Here is a 26,334-nt window from a genome sequence, read left to right as displayed (position 1 = left end):
GTTACACGGACAATGCATTTCACCTCTAGCTTCTGAGGCATACATCTGGGGGAAAAAATGAAGGTCCCTTTAACTTAAAGAACTTCACAAAAGGTGAATTAAAATGTTTCGAGGCTGTTCGTCCATCGCTTATTTTTTACAAATTCACCGTTCAGTGACACTTTATTTTCTTTTCTTTAGGAGTGTAACGGAAATTGTGGTGTTTACCGCGATTCAAAATTGATTGACATGTTAATGCGGCACCAAATACCTATTTTGTCACAGCCACGTAAAAACACAATAGTTTTGGAGTGGCAAACGCAGGTAACTAAATCCCCGCGTTTCACCACACGTACTTCCACGGGAGCGAACGAAGCCCGGAGGGCTGGTCGGAGATTAGACAAAATGAGCACACTCTTCAACACCCTATTAACAATTCGCAGAAAAAAAAATGTAAAAAATGCACAGATCCGGGGTTTGACTAGGCACGAGGTATCGCATTGACTTTCATATCCTTCTTTTCTTCGCATCTCCCTCCCCCTTGGATAAGTAAGTCCCGTCACGGTCGCTATCGATTGCCCGTCTAGCTAGCTACAAGCAACGAGCGACGGACGGACGAGCGGGGAGGGGCGTCAAGTCTTGCGCGCTGCCCGGCGACACACTCACATTTCCAGCAATGTGTCCGTGCCAGCGGCGGTGGCGTTTAAAGCCGTTGTAGGAGTTGGCCGCACGAGACAGGCCATGGCTAAAATACTCGTCAAGGCAATGGAAGAGGTGATTTACGGGCGTTAATCACGCACTCACGCATGCACGCACGCTCAAATGAAAATTCCTGATCCGGCTATAAATATTGATAAAATGAAAATATTATCTGGGCTGCCATCAAACGCAAATGATACTGCAGTTATTTTAGAAACACAATCCAGACAAGACGGATGATTTCTTTTTTCTTTTCTTTTCTTTTCATTCTTTTTTTTGGGGGAGGGGGTGGGAGGGAGGGGGTATTTATCGCTGACAAGATTTCTTCGACCCTCTCAGTTCTCAATTGGTGACAATGCGACGGACGCAAGCCATAACAACGCACAACATCAGCACCTTCAAACAAAAAGCATAAACATATTCCCTTATTCACCGCTGATGAGGCTATCTGCCTTTGGTACATCTGATGTATAAATATTTCGATAAGCCTATTGCAGTATTGAAATTCACAATTTTTATCATGAAGTGCCCCACTTTGTTGGACACCTTTGTATAAGGTACAATTTCTGCTCTGATGTTGTCAAGGTCCTGGGAAGTAAGGGAAACAAATACCCCAGTCAGCCAATTTAAATATTTCTACGTAAAACATTAGTTTCTAAATCTACGTTAGTATTGAAAGTTTATCTCCATGCTGCAAGCACAAAATCCAAAACCTTTCTGGGCATGTGGAAGACTCACTGCTGAAATGAGACTGAGAAAAAATATTAGTAATCCAGATAAATGCACAAAAAAAAGGAATAAAAAGAGGTTCCTGGGCCTTGAAGCAGTATATAACTCTATCATCTATTTGACAAATCTGCCTTTAAAAAGATGTCTGTGAACCCACACAGAATGGAGACATTAAAAAAAAAAATGATCAGAATCATCAATAAGATAATAGGCAATAGGATTAAGTTGTCATGTCGCTACAAAGGGTCTGAAACACTAGCACTCGATGATTAATCAATTGTGACACTCGTGGATATAATTTCTTCTTGTTGGCTCAGAATAAGCATGAGTTGTGGATGTACTGACATTCGTATTTCTTTCAAAATATTTATTACAGCCTTTCAATAAAAACTGAGAAAAAGATTTTCTTACTAATCTGCAAAAGCTTAGCTAGTGTGCAACAATAAATATGACATATCTAAAATATCTGTTATACAGTCTAGCCTCAAAAGTGCTTTCATCTTCTTTTTTTCTTACCATGCATGAAACAGATGGACAAACCCTTTCTTCTCTTTTTCAAAGACCACATTATTTTAAGATGAGAATTTTGGTGTATGGATTTGTTTTGAGTCTTTCTTCTGAGATGTAGCAGTATCTCTTAACTTAAGATTCTTTTTTTTTTTCAGAGATAATTCCTGGGAAAGAGTTTATGTAAGATAATAAAATGAGATATTGCCATATCCCAACAGGATGTTTATAAACCAAGATTCTCACAAAATAAAAGGATGAAGTCACAAGAACACATTTAGAATACAAGAATCATCATTCGACAAGTGAAAGCCTGCAAATTCATTTGAAGATACAATTGTAGTAAATTTATGTGTGGTGGGTATCATCACTTTTTTTTTTTGGGGGGGGGGGCATCTTGGGCACAAGATGGTCTCTTTGGGGAAAATCACACAATTAAATCAATGGTTATAATGAAACACATGTGAGTGTTGACTCTTATGCCTATGAGGGATTATGTAAAGAAGATACAATGATTAAGTCTCTTCCTGCATTAAGATGTATCTGAAACCTGAAATCTAAATTTGAGAGCTGCAAGAACATGTCCCTAGTACTCTACAGAGAGTTCTTGCTCATCACAAAAAGCACCCACAACTGAAAAAAATGATTTTTTTTTTTTTTTAAATCCGTGCAACCATGCATGAGGCGACAGTAGCCAGTTCGATGTGCGCTGCCCTTAGGTGTGTGTACGTTTCCTTAATCACACAATTAAATCAATGGTTATAATGAAACACACGTGAGTGTTGACTCTTATACCTATGAGGGATTATGTAAAGAAGATACAATGATTAAGTCTCTTCCTGCATTAAGATGTATTTGAAACCTGAAATCTAAATTTGAGAGCTGCAAGAACATGTCCCTAGTACTCTACAGAGAGTTCTTGCTCATCACAAAAAGCACCCACAACTGAAAAAAATGATTAAAAAAAAAAAAAATCTGTGCAACCATGCATGAGGCGACAGTAGCCAGTTTGCTGTGCACTGCCCTTAGGTGTGTGTACGTTTCCTTTGCTTCCCTCTGTCTGCAAACATCTTTATCAGATACTTTCTGTCAGTATACTGTATACGCTATAATTTTCACGTACATAAATTTTCGCGAATTGCTGCTGTCACACATTTTCGCGAGTGGTTAAATTCGCGATTGGGGGACCAGAGAAACTATGAAGTGGCAAAGAAAGTGGAATTTTCAACTTACTAGCAAATAAGAATGATACTAGTTATACACTGCATGAAAAAAATCTACCAAACTCTGCGAACTAGTAAGTCAAAATTCAACATTTTTGAAGTGGTTATTACAAGTCCATCGTGCTAGATTTCTGATGAGTGGTATGAGGGGTACGAGTACTCAATACTTTAGTATTCGTAAGTAGACGTGGACTAGCCCGACCACCCCCAGACGCTGTTAATACGCTGTGCTGTGCGAATGCTACTTACAGCGACTGGGCTAGACATGGACGTGCTATATGTACGTAAACAAGCTTAGCCAGTATGGTCTGTTCGGTAAGCCGTGACATGGTGACACATATACTAGTACTGAAATGTTCGTATCATAAAGGCAAGGGATTCATTTTGGAAGGTAATATTTTCGTGTGTTGTTGATTTCGCGAATAGCTCCCGACTCGCGAAATTCGCGAAAATAAAACCCACGCGAAATATATAGCGTATACAGTAAGTGATACCAAACATTCCACTTTGCACAAAGTGATTAAATTACACAATCAAAACGCAATTCATTCTGCTAGATGATTAGTTTTAGATCAAGGCACCTGTAATTTTAAGAATTTGGTGACTGGTCTTTTTAATTCAATATCTCTGTGTATGAGAGCAATGTCACACTCTTAAGTTTTCTCAGGGACCTTGCCAAAAGAATAAACTACAATGCCAGAAAATTATTTTTGTGTGTGTGTATGTGCAGATATACTTTAAAGACGAGTGAACAAAAAAAAAAGAAGAAAAGAAATAAAGACAATATTTAGGAATGCCAAAATGCAATGAGGTTAATATTTGAGGGGCTAGGCACAGGACATGACGAACCTTGACATCACTCTGGTATCTTAATTCTTTGTGGGCACTCTTCATGGAATGGCATTACACTGCAGGTTTTGAACAAAACAGCAAAAAAATGCATTCCCTGATACGCATTGATTATAAAAAACTGTATTGTCGAGGAGCAAGCTATTGACTCATTTGGACACCATGCCTTCTTGCCATTATCTTTATACAATAGCTTATATGAAAAAAAAAATCACACCAAAAAACAAAACAATGATAACTGTTCTCCATCTGCATACATCATATTGTTAATGTTTATTAGTCTTTTAACTTCCTGTACTTAAGGATTCTGAAGAATTGTGTTAGGTGTCCAAATTTATATACTTCCAAGACGCTGGCTTATAGATAATTATCATATGACGATAATTATTCTCACTGAGCAACAACTACGAGACCAACTGATCTTTTTTAATTTCATCACAAATATATTTCTGTGTATTATCTTCTCCTGACACCCTCTTCTTGCTAGTGGTCAAATGATAGGGTGAAAGATAATTCAGTGCATTGCAACAGAGACCGATGTATGGGTACCTGGGAATGGGTCTTGTACACCCTGGGCAATTTGTAGCATACTATGTCAGGTGACATACATGATGTTGCCAACACCAATAAGAAATGTGATTATCATAAAAGCCCACTATGGGTCTATTTCATAGCTGTGGATGTCCAGCCAGCAGCTGCAGTAACACATTCTTCTAATGTCAGTATCACCACTTGGTTATTGAAGTTGATATGAATTGAACAGGGGCATTGAAAAAGTAGAATGTAATTATAAATGCTTTCCATAAATATATACTAGCCTCTATAGCAACAAGATACCAATAGGTAAAAGACATGGCTTTTGCTCAGGCACAACCCAAAAAATAACCCATAATTGGGAAAGGGTAATTAGTTGTTTCGTATCCAAGTGCCTCGTATGATAGTTTCCATCTATGACAAGCATCAAGCTGAATTCATTTTCGACATGCTCATTATCGACTGTAACATTTATCATTACAATTACATATCATGATTCTGAGTTGTGGTTTAGTCTTTACACCTCCGTACAGGTAAGAGGTATCCGTTTCTAGAAAAACTAAGCAATGCCAATCCGATTTCAAGAAACAAACAGTAAATAAGCTGATTTTAAAAATCTTTATGGATTTCATATGACTGTTCTCATTTCAAGAAATAATAATTTTTCATTCTATGATCTCCAAATTTTTTGTGACTTTCACAAATCTGTCCATGACTGACAAAGGCTGTCCCACATTTTGGTAAATAACAGGGAATCTTGTGGCCACACTAATTCCCGTACCATTAACCAATAATTCTACAGACAAGGACGGGAGCTGAGCTAGGATGCTGGTTCATATGTCCCCAACATCATTTGCCATTCCAACAATCCAGGATTTCATGATAACATCAGAACTAAAAGAAGTTCTCTATTAGTTGCGTGGTCGAATTCCTTCCAATAAACCTTGTGGCTAACTCAACTTCTGTTGGCCGGGTGAATATTGTAAGAATATATCAATTTTCGGTGCACATAGTGATCCAATCTTGCGTGATTCAGTCCCTTGATCCTTAAGTAGAGAAGTCTTTTTGGTGGGAAGCATTTTGATACAGTATTTGTTACTAGGTCTCACATGCCCGTGAAAGGGCACTCCTATTGCTGTCATCTGTTCCATCGTAAGGACAACCTGGAATAGATGCGAGAAGATGTACGTAGTCCTTGCTTGCATTCCCTGTGAAGGATTCTCTCTGAAGCATGTATACAACGGCTGCCAGACAGGGAACAGGAGACCCGTGATATGTTCCGACCTGAGAGGGCGAACGACAGGACTGCCCTCATAAATATCACTGGATGATTGATTATTTGTGCAGAGGTGATCGTGATGTAGCTAGTGGTGTCGCCGCAAGTCACATGTCAAAGTGGTGAGCGTCATCTACTCAGAGCGTACGGAGTGATGTGGAAGAAGCTTTCGCGAGCTTGTTCTCGTAAGATCATCCATTCAAAGCCTCTCGACCTTTCGACTGACGCGGAAGGAGCGTTAGGGGGAGACAGTTCTCGACAAGTTCACAAAATGGCAAACAGGAATCCAAACGCAGCAGCCACAAACCGCAGTTTCTATTAAAGCCATCAGCCTTTCTGCTTTCAATGAGATGCTGTTGGGCCTGCAGCAAAATGAAATAAATAGATATTGTATAGATTGCCATATATTCCGATGGCTTTTTTTTTGTTTCAATTTCATGAGTCACGTTCAACAACATGCAAAAATAGAGACTCTGATCCCGACAAGAATATGAAGTGCTGCATACATGTACGGGCGGACAGTACATGTACGGGCGGACATCACACAGTACATGAATAAGGTGTGTACTAAAACGATACTCCATGATCATGAATTTAACCTCTTGCGAACTTGTTGGGAAGTCCTGATTTGTGTACAATTTGACTCACTAGATATATGGCATGTAGTAAGAAGACAGATGGATAGACAGAGACATCAATTGATGGACATGTGCATAGACAGAGAGAAAAGAAATTCTGAAAAAAAAAAAGAAACACTTGTAACACAGACTTGAATTCATTTCATTTTGGTGCATCCTAATTGGTCTATCCCTTTCACCCTCTCAAAGGACTGTAATCATTCGGGAGGGGGAATTGAAAACAAAATATCCAGCCCTACAAAACTATACAGAAAAGAAATGTCCAAAAAAAGTATGGCTTTTGCAAGGTGGAGTCTATACAAGTTTGTGATGCAACTGATAAACAGCCATGTTTATCACAAATGCAGGATATGTCTCTCCTGTATTTTTTCACAGCAGGTTAGGGTGAAAAACTTTCATGTCATGAACTGTCTAAGACCGTTTAAAACAAGACATTTCACAAATCATACCACATCACACGGCACTGTAAACTGATTTGCATCAAAAGTTGTTTTGAATGGTTATATTCTCCTTTTCCTCATCTTAACTTAGCTTTAAATAGCTAAGCTTTCGATCAGATGACGGATGAGGCTTTTTTTATGATATTATAGATAAACATCTAGATAAAAGACTACATTATTTTCTTTTTTTAATAATTATTCAAAGTTTCAAGGAATTCAGCTTTGTTATCGAGCCGAGTGCAACTCGTGGCACACAAAAGCATTATCTGTACTTAAAGTCGACTGGGTCACTGAAACAGGACAAAGCTAACTTTAACTGCCTGCATTAAAAGAAGGATACAATTAATGGCTTGATCGTTAAGTCTGATGCTTGTTGCTGACCTGCCTTTCGAGACAATTAATCACTGCTCAGCTTCAACAGAAAGGGCAGTGCGGCAATTAGCTGTCTACGTAAGCATCGTGTCACTATCACAGCTACAGCTGCGAGAATGTAAAAGGTTGCAAATCACGAAAATAAATTTTTATTTGCAGATTACTGTAATACCCGGTGGATATTCAACCACCGATGAAATCAATCCAAATGCTGCAAGCCTCCCCGAAAGCTTGACCTAAGAAGGATTCTCGTCATATGGCATTTAACAAAATGCATAGATCTCCCCCTGTTAGAATACTAAAACCTGCCCATTACCAAGCCTTCAAAAATGTCAGTAGAAGTTTGAATTTATGCAGCCTCCACAACAACCACATACAAACACCTGTAAAGGAAGTCTAATTGCCTCTGTCTGCCTCTTGTTTACACTTTTCTAACGCTAGTTAAAAAAAAAAGGCTGCCACTGTCAGAGTTTAATAAAGGATCTATCATACAAACTATTACACATTCACAAGTAACACTCAACTTTGTTAGCAGAGAGGGTTGAGTAAGAGAGATGTGTCTTTTCATTGTAACCCTCCTTTAACTCGTTCACTACTAAATTCTGAAAGCCCCATAAATTTGATACACAGGTTACCAGGTTCCTGTACGGAACGGGTTAAAAGTTCACATACTGAATCTGTGCAATTTACAAAAGCCAGGTGAAAAAAAGAAGGAACTGGCATGGGATTTGAACCTGTCACCGACTGCATACCGGGCAGTAGCACTACCAACTCAGCTAAAGCAACGGGCAGCGACGCATTCAAATCCAATGCTGGTTCCTGCATTGTTACTTGGTGTTTATGATAACACAGATCAAGCATGCAATCACACTTACGGAGGGTAATACAACAAATGTATGTATGGCATATGACTTATGTTAAATAAGCATACATATGCTGACTGCCAGTTGTTACACGATGCTGTCCCATTATCACGGATCAACTTACAGAACCATGCTTCTATGACTAACAACAATTTATCATTAATTTTATTTTTTGGTTAAGCTTTTCATAGGCAACTGAAATCTTTTTTTTTCTTTTTATCTATGTATTCACTGTGTGTGTGAAAAGAGTATTTTTTTTTTCCAGTAGCCCTGATGTAAAGCAGTTTATTTCTAATTCAATTGAGACTTTTTTTAAATCAAATTTGTGCAATATCTAAAATTGTATCATAGTTATGTTTTTAATGTGAAATATGATATGTTGTTTAGATGTTGTATTTCTGTATATGTTGTATTTATTTCAAAAGATGTGAAATAAGCCTGAAACTTAAAACCACTGGCTCAACAGCTTGGTGTATTTAGATGATGGTATTATTTGAAAGCTAATGTTTAGGATTAAACCACTCAAATATCTACCACGCTTTACAATTATTCAAGAAATATGTCTTTACAATTATTCAAGAAATCAAGACACACAATTAAAGTAATCACAAGTTGACAACAAGAAAACAACATGTCAACACAAAGCAACAGCAGCATATTTTGCATTTAACAAGCTCTGACTTTGTCCACAAAGTACTCCTCCCCTCCCCCTCCCCCCACCACCACCCCTTCTACCTCGTGACCCTCGGCATTGCTTGCTAAACAGTGGAGGCCAGCTGCATGAACGTTTATTCACACCCACAGTCGAGGAAAGGGGATTGGCGCATTACCGGAGGCGCTGTTGATACGAGAGAACGAAAGAGCTACAAGTGAGCTGCAAGCGGGATGCAGGGTGAACTAATCCTCGTCCCCTATGAATACTGATGGCCGGATTAACATACTGGGACAGGCAGTGACATACAGTATTCAGTCAGACAAGCTCTGATTTCATGACCCTGGATTATTCTGCCGACAGCTTACACAAACACACACAATGATTAACCTTTAGAAGAGGATTGCATGTTCATCTCCTTTCTCTTTCTCTGTTGTCCTTCCCCCCCCCCCCTTTAAATGTCTAGGATGTACAACTCTCAATGTTGGCTGTCAAGCCTAAAACCGTAAATGATAATGTCAGGGGTTACAATTGACTTTTCTAAACACTTTACCTCATGCTGACACTCTTTCCATTTCAACTGCAGCTGGGAACCCCAAAACCCTGGATAACAAAAACTGTTGTGTTCAAGCCTCAAAGTTAATCCTGTCAATCATATCTTCTAGAGATATTTGCTGTATAAGTGAGATTCTCCATCAACAACTGCACCAATCTGGGGGGGGGGGGGGGCATTTCATGAAGCATTTTGTCTTACAAAGTTGTTGGACAAATTTGCTCTCAGCCAATCAGATGCAAGAATTTCAGTAACAGTTTGTCAGAAAAATATCCAACCAAAATGCTTCATAAAATGCCCCCCAGATGGTGTCACACAAGTGGTTACAATGTTCTGAAATAGCAGTTATGAAAACATGTCACAATTAAAAACATCTAAATCAATATAACCTCTCAAAGAAAAGGAAAACTGTAAGAATATTAAAATCTATTGTGCATGCACTCATAGGATGTTTAAACTTCATTAGAGCCAAGAATGCAGAATACTTACACCCTGATGCTATAGCATTTGTCAAAGCAACAACACATAGAAGCACTGGTAGACATAAACATCAAAGTCACAACTGGCAAACTCACCTTGACACGATGCTCCAGCTGCATCTTTTCTTACTGGGCTTAAGGTGGTTCTTTGCATGTTCACCAGGTCAGCGAATGGGTCATTTGATGGCTGCTGACCGGTAGCAGGGACCTTTGCCGGCGATAATGGGGCCTGGAATGGGAGGACAGGGGGCTGAGGCACTGCTGGTTGAGGCGAGAAAGGGTTGGAAGAAGCCACCGCCGGCCCGGGCGGGGCCCATGGGCTTGCTGTCGTGGTAACTGTCACAAGGGGTGGTGCCATAAGGTCCTGGAATGCAGCGCTGTCGGACCTTGTCACTGGCTCCTGCCTGGCCGATGTGAACACTTGCGAAGCTCTAGCCGCCTGCCCTGGAGGGTCGCTGCGTAGTGACGGGGGTCTTGATATCGTCAACGAGTCAAAGTGCAGTCCATATTCTTCCAGCAATTTCTGCCCCGTCTGTTTCTTCGGCGCTGCAGAGTTCGGTTTGCCGTCTGCCGCGGCACTACTGCCAGCGTCAAACGTGGTAAAGTTGTCCTCAAACTGTCCTACCTCCCCATCGTTCGCGGCACTGTCCGGCGAGATATCTATGAGATTGACGTCGTTGGAATTGTTGGAGGACTGATGGTGGAGGTACGTGGGTGGTGGAGGTGGAGGCGGGGCAACCTTAGGTCGAGTCTTGGGAGGTGGGGGTAGTCGGGAGGCCCCCTGGCCCTCAGAGCTGTTTACGGACTGCGTATTGAGACTACTAGAGCTGCTATTGTTGCTACCAAGGCTGATGTTGTCACCGCTTCCGTCCTGCCGCCTCTTCTCCTTCTTTTTTCGGGGGAGGGGCTGAGGAGTCGACGGACCACCACTGGACCCCTGGAAGGCAGACAGGATGATATCACATTATCAAGCATCATGTCAAACATGACAACTCACTCAAAGAGAGGAGTAAAGACAAGCTCACTGCATGCACACAATGCTCTGTAAGTCATACATCAGGGAGAAACAGAAATGCACAGACATAGGTCCCAGGCAAGCATGCTCCTGTTCCATTTACGTAAGTACCCATCAGACAAACAATTTACAGAGTTGCCCCGAGGAGTTGGCTCTTGGACCGCTAACCACCTTCAACCATTAGAGCCGGTAATTGTTTAGGGATTTGCTGTTGCAACTTTCTATTGTGGGAGCAAATCACCCTAGAGGGGGCAGTTGACATTTACATGGAATATTTTTCATCTATTTTTCTTCCGGAGGAGGGGGAGGGGGTGAGGTGGGAAGAAGAGGGGTTGGTTGTTGCTATGTTGGTAGGACTCAAAATGGTAACAGCACCAGGGTTTATTGCCTGGATACCCCACATAAAGCAAGTGTGCTGGTATTTTCATCCCAGGGGTGTCGGGGGTGGGGGATACATACAATGTAGGAGGGGAAGGGAGAGTAGGAGAGCTGTATGTAAAAGTCAATAGGGTGCTACTTTTTTTTAGGTATTGATGGAAGTTGGCTAGCCTCCGATTATATCTATGCTGCATATTTATATCTTCCACTACTATACAATTTCATATTCAACATGAAATATAATCAGCATTAGGAAAAGAAAAAATTCCACAAATATCTTCTCAAATCTCATTAATCTACAGCTTGAAGTTGAATTCTTATTCAACTATTGAAACAAATAAATTCAATACGTCTGGTTTCTGCTTTTATAGCACAATTTGTTAAAACATATGTTATCTGCACCTGTCAAGTCTATTCATTTGACAATATTGCACATAACTCTCAAATCATCAGTTGTAATATATATATATGTTAATGACCAATTCCATAGACAGTGTCAGCAACAAAATACAGCTGTCACTGGCTGAAAAGAAAGTATAAGTCATATCACATCATTTGTATATGTCAGGATATTGCATTCCAGTGAACACTCTGTTCCATACATGCCAGCATATCATTGTAGTTTTACATTGAAACAAAACAAGATTCAAAACAATTGACAGTCACATTATCCCACTCAGATGCATGCAAGCACTAAAACCATGGTACTGAACAAACCAGCAAGCTTCAATCATGAAACAAAAACTGACAATGCCATCTTTCACAGGGGAAAAAACAACAGCAGCAGCAGCAGCAGTAACAACAATAACAACATAAATCAATGTTGGTAAAACAAGGCAGGTAGGTGAATACGTATATTACTTAATTGACCATCATAATGTTGGGCACTTCTACAGCCATCTCATAATACAGTCTGGTTCAGTGGCAAGCAATATCCGGGACAAGCTTTATTGCATTTGTGATTCATTCTATATTAACTATAAAAAAATGAGATAACTTCAAGAAAAAGAGGGCTTTTTCCATGGACAAGCACTCAGTCACAATAAAAGAGGCATCTCCTTACATCACATCAATCCTCAAAGGACCCTCCTTTTCAAGATTATTAGTTATCAAATACATGTTATCTAAATGCAAATCTCTAAATTCATCAATTGCTTTGCATCAGATCTCCTATAGACACACCTGCTCACCACACTCCAAGAAAAAAAATATGAAAAAAGAGAAGAAACGGCAAACAAACACACTATAAACTCTCAAAGTAATTGCAATCCACTATCGGAGAAAGCTTACATATTGAAATTAGTTAGGTTGATCCCCTATGATCGGTTAAAAACACACACCATTAATATGATAAGAAAACCATTACTTCTCCGAACGTTCACAGGGGACGGGGTGGGGGAAGGAACACTAATCCGGAGCAAATTTTACTGTTGTATAACTATACCCTCATGAAGAGTTTAATACAAGGTATGCCTGTGCAAAAGTTCTTCAGAAAAATAAGCACAACAAGCAAGCCTTAAGCATCACACCATTTTGATACCCGAGAGTGTCTGTGATAAAAAAAAAAAAAAAAAAAAAAAATCCTCACATAATGGACTTGATGGTCAGATCTATTGCCCTGATTCATCAATATTTGCTTGCCAGTCACAAACGAGAGCTCAGACTGAACTTCACGAGGTGTTAAAACACCCACCAGAGATTACCAAAGCCAGAGGAGTTGGGAAATTTCCATGATGACACCAGAGAGAGAGAGAGAGCTCGCATCTTTCCTTTCTTCCCCACGGTGAGTTAAGTTTCTCCTACCACATAGCAGGTGAGGGGAAGAGATTGATTTTGCCTCAAATAATTCCCCTCGGCAAACTTTGCCAAGCCCCTAGAAGAGCAGTCTGGATTTCTTTCATTGGGGATTTTTTTTTTTTTAAAATCCTAATTTTATTACAAATATCCCACAGGCCTGGGTGGCTTCTTTCATGCAACCACAAAATTCTGCACCTATTGTACCATGACTCTCTATCAGGTCGTTGAGACACACACACACACACACAAAATTGTACTAAAATGGTGAAAAACAATACCAATGCATTAAAGTTATATGATGAATTTATGTGTCTGAATGCTGACCAGGTTACAAAATATCATACACCAAAATACTGAATAATGAAACAAAGGTCAGAGCATCGTTTCAAACTACCGGGGCGTAGAACTCGATAACGAATCACCTTATCCGTATGCATCTGAAAGTATGGTGACTGTATGAACGGTATGACTGGTCAGGGCTTAATGTGAGCACTCACAGAAGGTGACCATTACCAGCACTCGACTCGCTCGTTGAAAGTCAAATTCCACACACTCTGTGGATGGGGGTCAGGCAGGGGCTAACAGCAACCATAACAACATGCGCAGATGAAAACTGCACGGCTATACAATATTTTTGCTAAATTGGCCAAGATATTGAGTCTGAATGGTCTAAAGGCTATACGATAAAAATCTATATCAAGTTTCAGTATAAATGTTTTGTATCTGAACAGGGAGTATTTCCATTTTAAGGGAGGTTTAAATCCTTTGTGGTTTTACAGCTTTCCAGGAACTGTACCACATGGCTACCACAGGGACTATTTAAAAGCCTTAAATGTGATAGCTATTTAAACATCCAGTCAGAAAAGCTTTAGGGGATGATTTTCTGCATAACTGAATGAGTGCCTAGGAGGTGCAACGCATTGTAAACACAAATCAAAACACACTCAAAATGGCCCTCTTAAATTAACCTTTCCAATGGATGTGGAATTTATCAAATGATAGCATTAATCTTGGTATAATCTTTCTGCATGAACTTTATTTTTTCTTCGATAAACTGGTAATACTAGATTTGACTGTTAATCCTTAATTGGAGAGACATTAGATGAAACTCATTAAATTCATCAAATGTGCACAAAATAACACACAGTCAAAAAAAAAATACAAAAACTTGGCCAAATTGAGAAAATCTTCTACAATGTGTTGTAATTTATAAGAGCCAGTTATACAGTTTGTAAATGAAAGGCTTATCATTTTGCTATAAAAATGGTGCTTGATTTAAATAGGATTTATATATAAGAAAATAGAAATGACGCTATGGCGACTGGTATGCCTCCGCCATAATGCATGGTTCTCCAAATAGGTCTATAGCACAATGTCTTGACAATGTGTGATGACAGTTTCACGTAACTGGCAAAATATTAAAATGACAGTCATTGTCACAAATGCATTGAGTGTTCACTTTCCTTGAACTAGGTTTATTTGGATGAATGGCTACACTGTCTAAGGGTGGGATTTCACGGAGCACGCGAACGATTTGCGAAGGACGCGAAAGACAAAATCCAACATTCGGAAAAGTTTTTCTCCGAATGTTTTCCGACAATGAAGCCGAAAACTATTCTTGTGCAATTTGTGCGAAGTTTCCACGATGTATGTGCGAATGTTGTGTGTATCATTGCTAAAGTACAGCATGTTACGAACACGAAGAACACGCGACGGAAATGCGAACAACAAACAATTTTCAATAATCATGGGAGAAAATGTACCCAAGGAGAGGTGGAAGCTGTCTTGAGTTGAATTTTTTTCTTTCCTCTATTTCTCCTTTCTTTTTCTCTCATTTCTCTATCGTGTGCTTGCCTACATTTTTTTTTCCCTAGGACATATCTCCACTAGTAAAGCCTTTGATCTTTTTTTTTTTTGCAGTTCCTCCAACACATAATCTCTATAGTTCAAATGAAATTTTACATACTTTAGATTAATTTTAAGTGTATTCTATGATTTTTTTTTGTATATCAAACATTTATTTCTCCTTGCTAGTCTTTAATTTCTTTTGTTACTATAGTTGTTAATAATTGTTTGATGTTTAGATGTATGTTACGATTTTTATTTGTAGAAAACGTATAGGTCATATATCCCCCAAACGTGCGCTAAACGTTCGCAAGAATATCTCAAAAGGTACGCGAACAGTTTGCGATTACGTCGTAAAATGACTGGAAAAACTTTGCAGATTTCGCGTAACACACGCGAGACATTCTCCAAAGTTTCGGAGTCTGTTTGGGGTTTCATGAACATTTTGAGAACATCACGCGTGTCTTGCGAAGGTCTTGCGCATATGACGAGCCTTTAAAGACACTTTCGAGAACAATTCACGAGCAAATCACGACCAAGTGTGCGGAAAAGGTTCGCAAAAAATTTCAAACTTTTTTTAAATTCTCGCCGAAGTAAAAACGACATTCGCGAACAATTGACGACGCTTCCGAACCCTCACGTTCGTTTGGCGATCTTTTGCAGACTAAAATACGAATGCTGGATTTTGCTATTCGCGTTCTTCGCAAATCGTTCGCGTGCTCCGTGAAATCCCACCCTAAGAGTGCAGGTATTTGGGGATTTGAGGATTTGTACCCAACTTTTGACCCTTTTATAAGTTTAAAGAAGAAGTGAAATTTAGCACTTTCACTTGACCTTTGACCTTTTGACCTTTGGGCAAGAAACTTCCAAGAGAATCTGTATTGAGTAATACATGCATACACTAAGTTTCAACAAAAAAATCCTGCTGGCATTGCATAGATATGAGAGAAATAATGACATTTTGATGAGTTGACCTTGACCTTTAACCCATGACCTTTGACCCATGACCCCTAAATTCCCTACATGATCACTGTCAGTCAATACATGCATATGATACTAAGTTCCATGAAGATACCTTGAAATATTTGTGTGATATGGAGAAAAAAGTGAAATTTTAACATTTTCAATTGACCTTTGACCCTTGACCTTTGACCTTATTCTCTGGGGAATCTTTATTTGGTAGTTCATGTATACACCAAGTTTCAAGAAAATACCTCCAGGCATTGCATAGATAGAGGGGAAATAGTGAAATTTTGAGCATTTGACCTTGACCTTTTGACCTTTGACCTTGAGCATGTGTGCTCAAAAGTTGATAGGCACAACTTCGCCCACTCATACTTACACATGCCAAGTTTCATTAAGATACCGCTAACAGTTTTGTATATACGCTGTCCACAAAATTGATTACGGCCGGACGGACGGACAACCTGAAAACATAATGCCTCCGGCAACACTTCGTGGCGGAGGCATAAAAAAAGGAGTTTTCATTCTCATCATAAAATAGCAATGAATGATAAAAAATCATAAAGAAATAACACCAGTAAAACCACAAAACTGTCATTTTGGGGATGTGTTTGGGTCGAGGAAGAATGTCAGAAAAGACCTATTTCTATTTTTATTTTTTCATTCAGCTAAAAGACATATTCTTGCTGTGTGTGTATGCATATTTTTTTTTTCCATTTCATTAATTTTTTTCTTCACCCTCAATTCTAAGCCTAAGCATGAACTGCTGACACCCTGACACAACCTTCAACAATTCTACTGCAGTGGTGGATGCAGGGGGGAGTGCACCGGACACACTTCCAGCTTCATATTTTCTTAAAACAAAAGAAAAAAAAAATGGGGGGGGGGGGAGGGGTGCATGCGCCCCCTTTAATTCTGTAAAGGCGCCCCCTCTTTACGGAATTCCTGGATCCGCCCCTGCTACTGGGAGGAGTAGGCAGAGGGAATTTCATCCCATACGGGCCAGTCAGAAAATAAAAGTATTGTCATTACCATTAGCATGACAATGTGCTGATTGAAGACTAACATGACTGATTATACATGAGCATTCATTACATTCTTTCTAGAGTGGTGTAAAATACACCCACTGCAAAAACAAAAGGGAATTAGTTTTACATCAGGGAAAACTCAGAGAAATCAGAGAAAAGTGAAATGGGTCTAATTGCGATTTCTTACAAAAATGTTCCTTGGGGGTAATCTTGAACAACCCTGGTTCATGGTCATACAGCAATACAGTAATAAGTAAAAATTAAGCTGCTACATTTTTTTTTCCTGCTATGCAATCTTCAACTTTTAGTAGGAGATCTTTGGCTTTGAGGTCATTTTTGCAAGATCTTTTGCTCTCTCCTTTGAGTTGAAAATTCTCCTGCTCTAGCTGTGTGTCTCTCACTTACAAAGGACAAGTTCACCTTCATAAACATAAGGTTTGAGAGAATGCAGCAATATTAGTAGAACACATCAGTGAAAGTTTGAAGAAAATTGGACAATCGATGCAAAAGATATGAATTTTTTAAATTTTTGTGTTGGATCCGCTGGATGAGGAGACTACTAAGGCTCGTGATGTCATATGAGTACAACAGTATAAAGAAAATGTAAAGAAAATTCAACATATTTTCACTTTTTTCGTATAATAAAAGAGCACTTGAATTGCCTCTTTCTAAAGGCAATGGGAATAATATTACCCATAACATATGTCAGTAACGAGTCAAGGGAATGTGTACTTTTTTCAAAAGATGAAATTTTGTGAAATTCTCTTTATATTTTCCTTTAGTTGTACGCATGTGACATCATACACTGCAGTAGTCTTTTCATCCAGCGGTGACTGCACAAAAACTTCAAAAATTCATAACTTTTGAACGGATTGTCGGATTTTCCTCAAACTTTCACTGATGTGTTCTACTGATATTGCTACATTCTCTCAATCCTTATGTTAATGAAGGTGAACTTGTCCTTTAAGACATTAAAAAGTCTCTTGAACAGAATGATACTCCCTCCTACTAAAATAAAGTCTTGCATTATACAATGTATGTTAAAAATCAAGGCTGAGACAGCACCAGGAGCCAGCTTCCAAGACCCTAGCTGCAAGTAGTCTGGTTTCCAGACCATCTGCCTGTACATGCTATTTTGCTTCTACACCATTACGCCTTCACTATTTTGTTTCCACGACTATCGACGCCCTCTTTTGATGAAAGCAGTTGCAGGTTGAGCAGATTGTCCTGCACACACTAGCATTCCCCTTCATTGTGGGCAGTGACTTCATTGTCACGGAGGGTGCATTTTGTAGAAGGGACTACAGTTGGAAAAAGGGTCTGGAAACCACACTAGGCTGCAACTGACATTGTGTTTCATACTTGTGATGTGCACCTAATATTGTGCAAATGATCAGAGTCTCTAGTTTGCTAAATGGTTCAGGTGGAAGTGTCTCCTGTTTAATAGAAGCTTGGGACTGGAGTCTCTACTGCTAATCTGTCTACATTCCTAACTATTATTAACTAAGAAAAAAAAAACCCAAACCACTAAAAATCAAAACATTTTGAGGAAAGCCTGAGATTATAATATATTATATAATAATATCATAGATTATATCCTATAAATATGTCCCTGCAGAATAACCTAGCATCCATGGATGGGGGGGGGGGGGGGGGGGTGAGCGTCAGCATTTCTTTTTTTTTTTCCCACTTGATAAAGCCTTATACAGTGCACTCCTGTTTTAACGAACATGGTTATAACGAAATTCCTGTTAGAATTAAGTAAAAATTTAGGCTCCAACGTTATCTGCTCTATCTATTTCTATTGTTTATTTGATCGGTTATGACGAAACTTCGATATAACGAAAGAAAACTGCCTGTCCTGAAGACTTCATTATAGTGGGAGTCCACTGTAGTGGATTGAGAATTATTCAAAGTGACAAAAGAATGCCTCAAGAATTTAGAAATATCTAGTATTAAAATGCATGCTGACATGCCATCTAAGAATATTTCTGTCAATTGAAATATGACTTTTGTGCAGAGGAAACATCTTGGATTTGTGTATACATTATATAATGATGTCTTATCATTATTAATAATCACTGAGACAATGAGATTGAGACTTGGCTGATTACAAATCATACCTTGATTAAATTGCAAATAAAACTGACACCTGTTCAAAGAAGGTGGAATCACATTTAATACCAGAGAGGTGGCATGAAATGAAAACCACATGAGATCATACACGTTGCGGGGTGCAAGGCATGACAGGGAAAACATAGTTCTGCATTCAGAATGTTAATGGTGGAGTGTGGGGGGGGGGGGGGAGGCTGGGAGAGAGGGGGGATGAGGGGTACAGAACACATGCATCTGCACTGGTAACATTGATCCATGCACCACCTGCCAGGTTGGGCAGGTTGATATCGCTACATATCCAAAACCAAAAACCTGCTTCCTTCCCCACCCCTTTCCCTCACAATGTCTGCACATACATCTCCAAAGCCAAGCATACCATGATGCCATGCAGAACAAAAAGATATCAAACTACATCAAATACGTCATCAAGCCTCTTGAGTTGTATAAATATCATCACAAATATACATCAATACAAAGTCAGTTCAAATACTGCATACAAACTCAAAAGAATTAAATCAACCCAAACCAAAATCAGGAGTACCAAAGTGCCACACAAACACACACACAGAAAAAAAAAAAGAGTCTGAGCACATTAATTTGTCATGACGCATCTTATCAACACACAGACATTGATAGATGAACAAACAGATGAATATACAGATCGATTTATCAATATATCAACAAGAAGATGGGGAAAGAGAGACAGAGATAGAGACAGTGGGAAATATAGAGCAACAGAAAGAATTTAAGTAAGGGATGTATCTATGTCTTGCTTAAAGAAGAAATCCACTCAAAAATGTTATCAGTTTCATAAGGCAAAAAAAAAAATTCCTCGCAGAACGGTGCAAAAATGATCAATATTGGATACAAAATGAGGGAATTATGACCTTCTGAAATGTTACATTTTTTTTGTTGAAAACACTTCTTGCTCAGTCTTTATGAATATTCAAATCGGCAAGTTGACGATATCATGCTCTCATGATTTCTCATTCATTTCACAAACAGAAATGACAAAAATCTCATATTTCAACTGTATAAATATAAAACTTGCCTTAAAACTCCCCAAGAATACATGTTACCTCTGATATATTTTGGCAAGGGAATATGCTTTTGCCTATATTAGCTAAAACGCAAAATTTCCTCAATTTCATATATATGAAAAGTTGTGAGGGCATGACAGTATCAATTTGCTCATTTGAATATTAATACAAACTGGTCAAGAAATGTTTTCTGAAAAAATGTGAAATTTCAAGGTGTCATATCCTCCTTATTTTTCATCAGATTTTTGTCATTCTTTAAATGTTCTGTAGGGATTTTTCTTCTCTTTCACTTGGAGTTTATTTTGGGATGAATTTCCTCTTTAAATAAGACTTATCCTCAGAAAATTTGATATACTCTTTTAATACTAATGTGTAAATATGACATTGGTGTGATAACATGAATATGAGATACTGTATGTTCAAGAAAGTTGTGAGTAATATTTCTGTTGAAGAAGCTAACAATCATTACATGTATTGGTTATTAAAGTGCAATATCACCAAAAATTCTATGGATCTAACTAGTCATCTGAAGACATGTCGCCTTTCTGATAAAAGGGAATCTTATCCCTATGTTCCAACTGACTTTGATGAATTGAGTTATGGAAGAATTTTCATTTCAATCACGACTAACACAAGGAAGTTTTAATCAGAATTACACACACAAAAAAAAATATGATATCTGACACTATCACACATGAAAATCAAGTAGTGATGTCATCACATGTCTGTACATGAAAACATGATAAAAAAATCCAAGTTTTTGATGGAAAATTTAGTAACCTCCATATTCCTCCCATTTAAAGAATTGTCGCAGAGTTAAAACAACCCTACAATCATGTGATGTGATAGACTAAAAACTAGTTACTTTTATATATATATATATATATATATATATATAAGAAAAAGAAACTTGCTAAAGCTTGTTTGCAGGTCAATACACGACTTTGATGGTATAATCACCTCATTCAATTTGCATTTGTAATCATGACTAAATTTACTGTCTTGTAAAAATGTGTAAAACTAAAATTCTTAGTATCTACATGTAAATTTTTTCATTTACACTTGATACATAAAGACAGTTATAAAACTTTTTGCAAATTGTTCTTATTACTCTTTTTCTTGTTCCTCTCTTAGCTGAAGTCAATTTACACAAGAAATTGCTTTTCAGTTAAACCAAAAAGTCAAAACAGGGAGACTTTATTTTGTAGATCTGAGGATAAAAATAAAACCAAATCCTCTTGTCTGTATGCCATTCAAAGGGCATCCATGATTCTTACTGTAAAAAGCCATACTTGAATGCTCCAATGAAAAAGGGAAAAAAAAAATCAGTAGCATGATATGCTGCCTGTTAGTGTTAATGTAATAAGGATAATAGGTTTATAATTAAAAGGTATAAACTCTGAATATCAAAGAGTGCAATGTTAGGGTGGCTCATACCTATAATCAACAAAGAATCTAAAGTTTTGTTTTTTTAAAAAATTCAATTAATTTTACTTTTATTTATCTATATATTAATTTTTGTCTGGGGTGGATGGGGGTGGGTTGATAACAAATTTCTCCTGTGCACCACATTTACAACAAAATGGAAAGAAGGAACAGCTGTGTACTCTGTAGCAAGATCAATGCTACAATATTCATCTGGACAGGGACACCTCAATGGGCATGACAAGCTAACAAGTTCCTGACTAGATTAAGAGATTTATGCATAGACCTTGAACATGACCTACCATGTTGCCGTTGACTATGGACTACTGCTCCACACTAACCCCATGAAGTGCTATCCCTTGTGTGAATGTGTTTTGTTTCTGTTTTTCTTAAGTGTAACTATTTCTACTATATTAATGATATCACTCGTGATGTTAGTCATCTGTAGAGAGTGACCACTGTGAGATGGTACTGACTTCAAACATTCAATGCTGCTGTATGTAGTAGTGAGACGGCACACATGTATCTTGCTATGGTGTGTTATATAGAGTGAGATGAGAAGATTACAAAGGACAGTAACCACGTCGTCTGTTGGAGAGGTACTATTCCCCCTGGAATTCATCACAACATCCAGTGCGAGAGACTAACCTTCAAGGTGAGATACGTCCTCGCTGGCACGGCCGGCTGCACACCTCTCACCTTCTCCTGTGCAATAAGGGGCAACCTGTCCCCCTGATACCAACAATGGGGGGTCAAAATTCATTTCAGGTCCAGGGGTAGGGGTCTCTTACACATGAAATCGATAATCACACTTATCATCCATTCATCAATCCTTTGCACTGTTACAGCATACAGCAAGATGCAATGTCCATACCTTTACACATGTACAGGCACATACACACACACTTGCAAAGGCCTTCAAATGAGGACCCGTCCACTGCTTAGGTTTGTTCCACCACCTGACCATCGACTAAAGAGGTCAGGCACTTTACACCAGACTGTGGACCCTCCCTATGCACTTTTTATTGCAAGTACAATGTTCATAGGCATACACATCCCTTGTTACGAGTATACGTGTGTGAGACCACCTTCTAGACTAATTTGACAGGTGTTTCTGAGTGATTTACTGCTGACTAAACTTAGCCAACAGCTGAGAACATCCACAATATGTCTTCTCTGTTGATGGCTGGCTGGCGTGTACCTTTGGACTTCTGCAGGTTTGAAGGGATTTACTAAAGCAACTTCACACACACACTGACTCACGAGGAGTTCCACCATTTGTTTTACTACAAGCATTTGTTTCTGGTCGGTTAAAGTTGAATGCTTTGGACAAAAGTAATGGATCTAATTTGCTTAATACTCATGTAGCAATCGCAGCATGTAGTCTCAATCACACACACACATACACACACAAGTGCATAAATTACATGTCAAGAAATTTACAAAGTGCTTTACAGCAGAATTTACTTCCAAGGAATAGTCAGTTGTACTAAAAGTAATGAAGTTAAAGCACCAAAGTATGGTGTAATGTAGCACGCAAAATTAGACAATCATGAAAAAAAAAAGAGTGCAAAAAGGTAAATGGATGATCCGACTGTGGCATTTCTTGTCTGAGCATTCCTCACTCATTTTGTTATCAAAAAATTGAAGAAAAGAGCAATTCTAGTCCATTTTCAAGTCAACCTTAACAGAAAGAATGACATTGCCCAAATGAACTGGCAGAAGTTTCATAAAAACATCAGATATATATTATATCAAAAATTGCAGTATGTTAATGCAACATGCTTTCACCGAACAATATCTGTCACAGTTACAGATGATCATGAGATGAAGGGGAAATATCATTGCCAACAAGGCTCCCATTCACCTGCAGGTGTTTTAAGACTTCATATCCTCAAATAAAATTAATAAAAAATATGTATCCTTCATGAGATATTACCGTGATGCTTTAATTATTTGGAAATCACGATTTTCAGAGAGGAGGGATTGAGCTGTAACCTACATCATTCTTCTGAGAAATGAGGCGACATTCCGTAATTCCACAATTCCTGATTTAATATGCCACTTTCTTGAAACTTCTACAAGTCTGTGTATGCTGGATATCACTCTGTAAGAGTCAACTTGAAAACATAGTGGCGGTATACCTCTTGAACAAAGTTTTATTGCGCACGAGGCCACGCCTACTGCGAAGATGGGTAATAGGGATACACTCACCTGGCTGGCGGTGTCGGTGTCGTCGAAAGCCGGTGAGGCTCGATCCAGCTTCTGCAGGATGGGCTGGACAGCAGGCATGAGGTCCATGCTGCTGTAGCGGGCTGGGAGGAGGGCATCATCCTTCAGTGCCTCCTCCAGGGTTAGCTCCTCCGACTGGTCAATGTCCAGCGTGTTGTAATGCCGCATGCCCCGCCTACCAAAGCAGAGAACATCCCCTTGATATTTGGTGTAATGTCAGGAGGTGCTGATGGCCAAGCACTGATAGCTTTCAACATCTCAGCGAACAGCCCACGGGGACTGGGTGTGTGTGTTTGTATGTCATGTGTGTTATGTGGTACATGTTGAATGTTGTGTGTGTGTTTGTGTTTGTATGTTTGTGTGTTATGTGTTTCCATGTGTTGTGTGTTGTGTGTTGGGTGTATGCACATGTGTTTGTGTGTGTGCATGTGCGCTCGTGGAAGGTTAGGGGTACGGGTGTGGTGATTTGGAGAATGTGTGCTTGTGGTGGGTTATGGGGTGTGCTGGGCGAAGGGGGGTAGGGAGGCTGTGTGGGTGCTGGCTGGTTGTATATATGTGTGTGTGATTGGTCGGGGATGTGTCAATCACAGGAAGTATTTCTCTACAAAGTGGCAATTGTTTTGTTTTTTACTTTTTTAATGCACAAATTGAAAAATTCATTTTTATTCTATCAAATGCACTTTCCTTGAAGACAGATGAGATGTTTTCCTGGCAGACTATTTGAAATATAAAGTGGCAATAGCTTGCCCATCTTGTTTGTTTGTTTGTTTGTTTGTCTTTTTTTGCCTCCTCTCTCTCTTCCGGAGAAAGCAAGTGTAGCATGTTTCAACCACAAAGTTGCTTAGCTTTGTCCTTTTACTAAAGCCATAGAGTGGGGACAACATTTGCAAATGTATGAATATTCAATGCAGCATTGGAATTTGGCTCAAAATCAAAAGAAAGTCTTTAAAAAATCATCAAAGAGCAGCACAAATATATGTCAAGATCAGTACTTAATATTTGGATTGGAGGAAAAAAAAATGCAAATCATTTGTGCAAGAAATATTTGACATGCAAAGATGCAGGGGGTAGGGTTTGCAGTGCTAGTTCTGAAGACACTTCACAGTTGAATTTTTGGTCAATCAAATTTACTGAATTTATTTCTACAAATTGTTTATATGCAAAGTTGAGGAGAATAGCACAAATACTGCTTTGGTTGCTAAAGTTTCCAAAAATAACCAGGAGAAAATGATAATACTAGCATTGAAACCAACACAACATGCAGTGCAATCAATTTTATTCAAATGCCAAAAAATAAAACTATGTTTTCTTCTATTTTTGTTTACTCAAACACTCAAACACAAGTTGCCAAGTACATCAAGAAAAAAAGAAAAAAAGAATGAAAACCCTCCACTCTAGGTAAGAACATGATCAAACAGATTGTAAAATAAGCATCAGGGTAATGCATGCTGGTTGCAAATGCAATAAATGTGCAAAATGTCTTTTCATGACTAAAACCAAAATCCCAAATGTTCACATGAATACTGAGAGTATAATAAAAATATCTGAGGTAACCACAGATGCAGAGTGATAAATATCTAGGTGCTTTCTTTCTATATTTTTATTTCTTTCTTTTTATATTTTGATGAAGATGGCTTTTATTTTACTAGAGTATTCATCTCAAATTTTGTTTAAAGATGAATAAAATACATAGATTTGAAAGCTAAAAGTCGCTACAAGTCACTATAATGTGTGCAAACTCAAGGAGATTAGTCAAACACTGCAAAGAAAAAAAATTTGAAAGTCAATTCAGCTGATCTTCCCGCAAACTGGAAGAATCTATTAGTTTCATCTTATCCACTTTAAAGTAAAACTCACACAAAAGTGCAAGAAACGAAAGGAGACAGATGTGTCTTCAATTGCAGAAAGAGTGCCTGCTGCAAATATTGTGACTGTAGTATGGACTATGTGCACTATCAATGGTGGTAAATGAAATATTGAATAGTCAATTCGTGGGCCGTTCGAACATAATGTGGGATACTTTAAAGTGTCATGGTCCTCTGCAGTGGATTCTATCGAGTGGACACTCATACACTCCCAATATGAACTGCAAAGTACCCCGGAATTGATGGTGGCCAAATAGTAGAAGTGAAAGATGGTAAAAGTCTTCATTTTGGTATTACCGCAACTAAAAATACCTCAGAAGTGGAATTGGTGAGTAATCCAATGAAAATAGCCATATGACAAGCTCTTGCCAATGCCGTGATAATGTTAATGTTTCTTGCTATGGTTCTACTTTCTATTGGGGTAAGGCAACAAAATGTGAAGACTGGCATGTTCCAATATTTGTGTTTTTCTTGCTGATGTATTTGCTGCTAACAGCTACCATAGCCAACGAAACAAAAGCGTGTAACATTATTTGAGGACTTGTAAACGGTCATTAACAAACTAATGAGACAAAAATTATATTCGCAAAGTAAATGGCCCTCTTGAACAAGACCAAAGAGAGAGCAAAAGAGAGAAAGAGAGAGAAAATGAAAACATTCATATATATCCCTTTAAAAGAAATGAAAATGGAGAAGGGATGAGAAGAAAAAAGAGACAGGTTTATATCTCATCCACAGAATGAGCAAAGGCTGAAAAAAGCAATGGCTATAATACTGTATACGCCATACATTTAGCGAGTCTAAATTTTCATGAATCAGGACTTCCCGACAATTTTAC

General features: G+C 38.6%; 1 protein-coding gene across 1 annotated transcript in view; it reads right to left on the bottom strand.

The window, feature by feature from the left end:
* Positions 1-5,147: 5,147 nt before the first annotated feature.
* Positions 5,148-26,334, bottom strand: part of LOC140240779 (uncharacterized) — a 96,673-nt gene continuing 75,486 nt past the window's right edge. The window contains exons 20-22 of the mRNA XM_072320551.1: positions 23,614-23,806; positions 9,890-10,730; positions 5,148-6,158 (exon numbers count right to left, since the gene is read on the bottom strand). Coding sequence (XP_072176652.1) covers positions 6,139-6,158; positions 9,890-10,730; positions 23,614-23,806 — 1,054 coding nt within the window. The 3' untranslated portion in view covers positions 5,148-6,138. The remainder of the gene's footprint in view (positions 6,159-9,889; positions 10,731-23,613; positions 23,807-26,334) is intronic.

This window comes from Diadema setosum, chromosome 17 (genome assembly GCF_964275005.1).
Source record: "Diadema setosum chromosome 17, eeDiaSeto1, whole genome shotgun sequence".
Classification (NCBI taxonomy): Eukaryota; Metazoa; Echinodermata; class Echinoidea; order Diadematoida; family Diadematidae; genus Diadema; species Diadema setosum.
The sequence above is the reverse complement of the archived record's forward strand: the minus strand, read 5'-3'. Positions and strand labels throughout refer to the sequence as shown.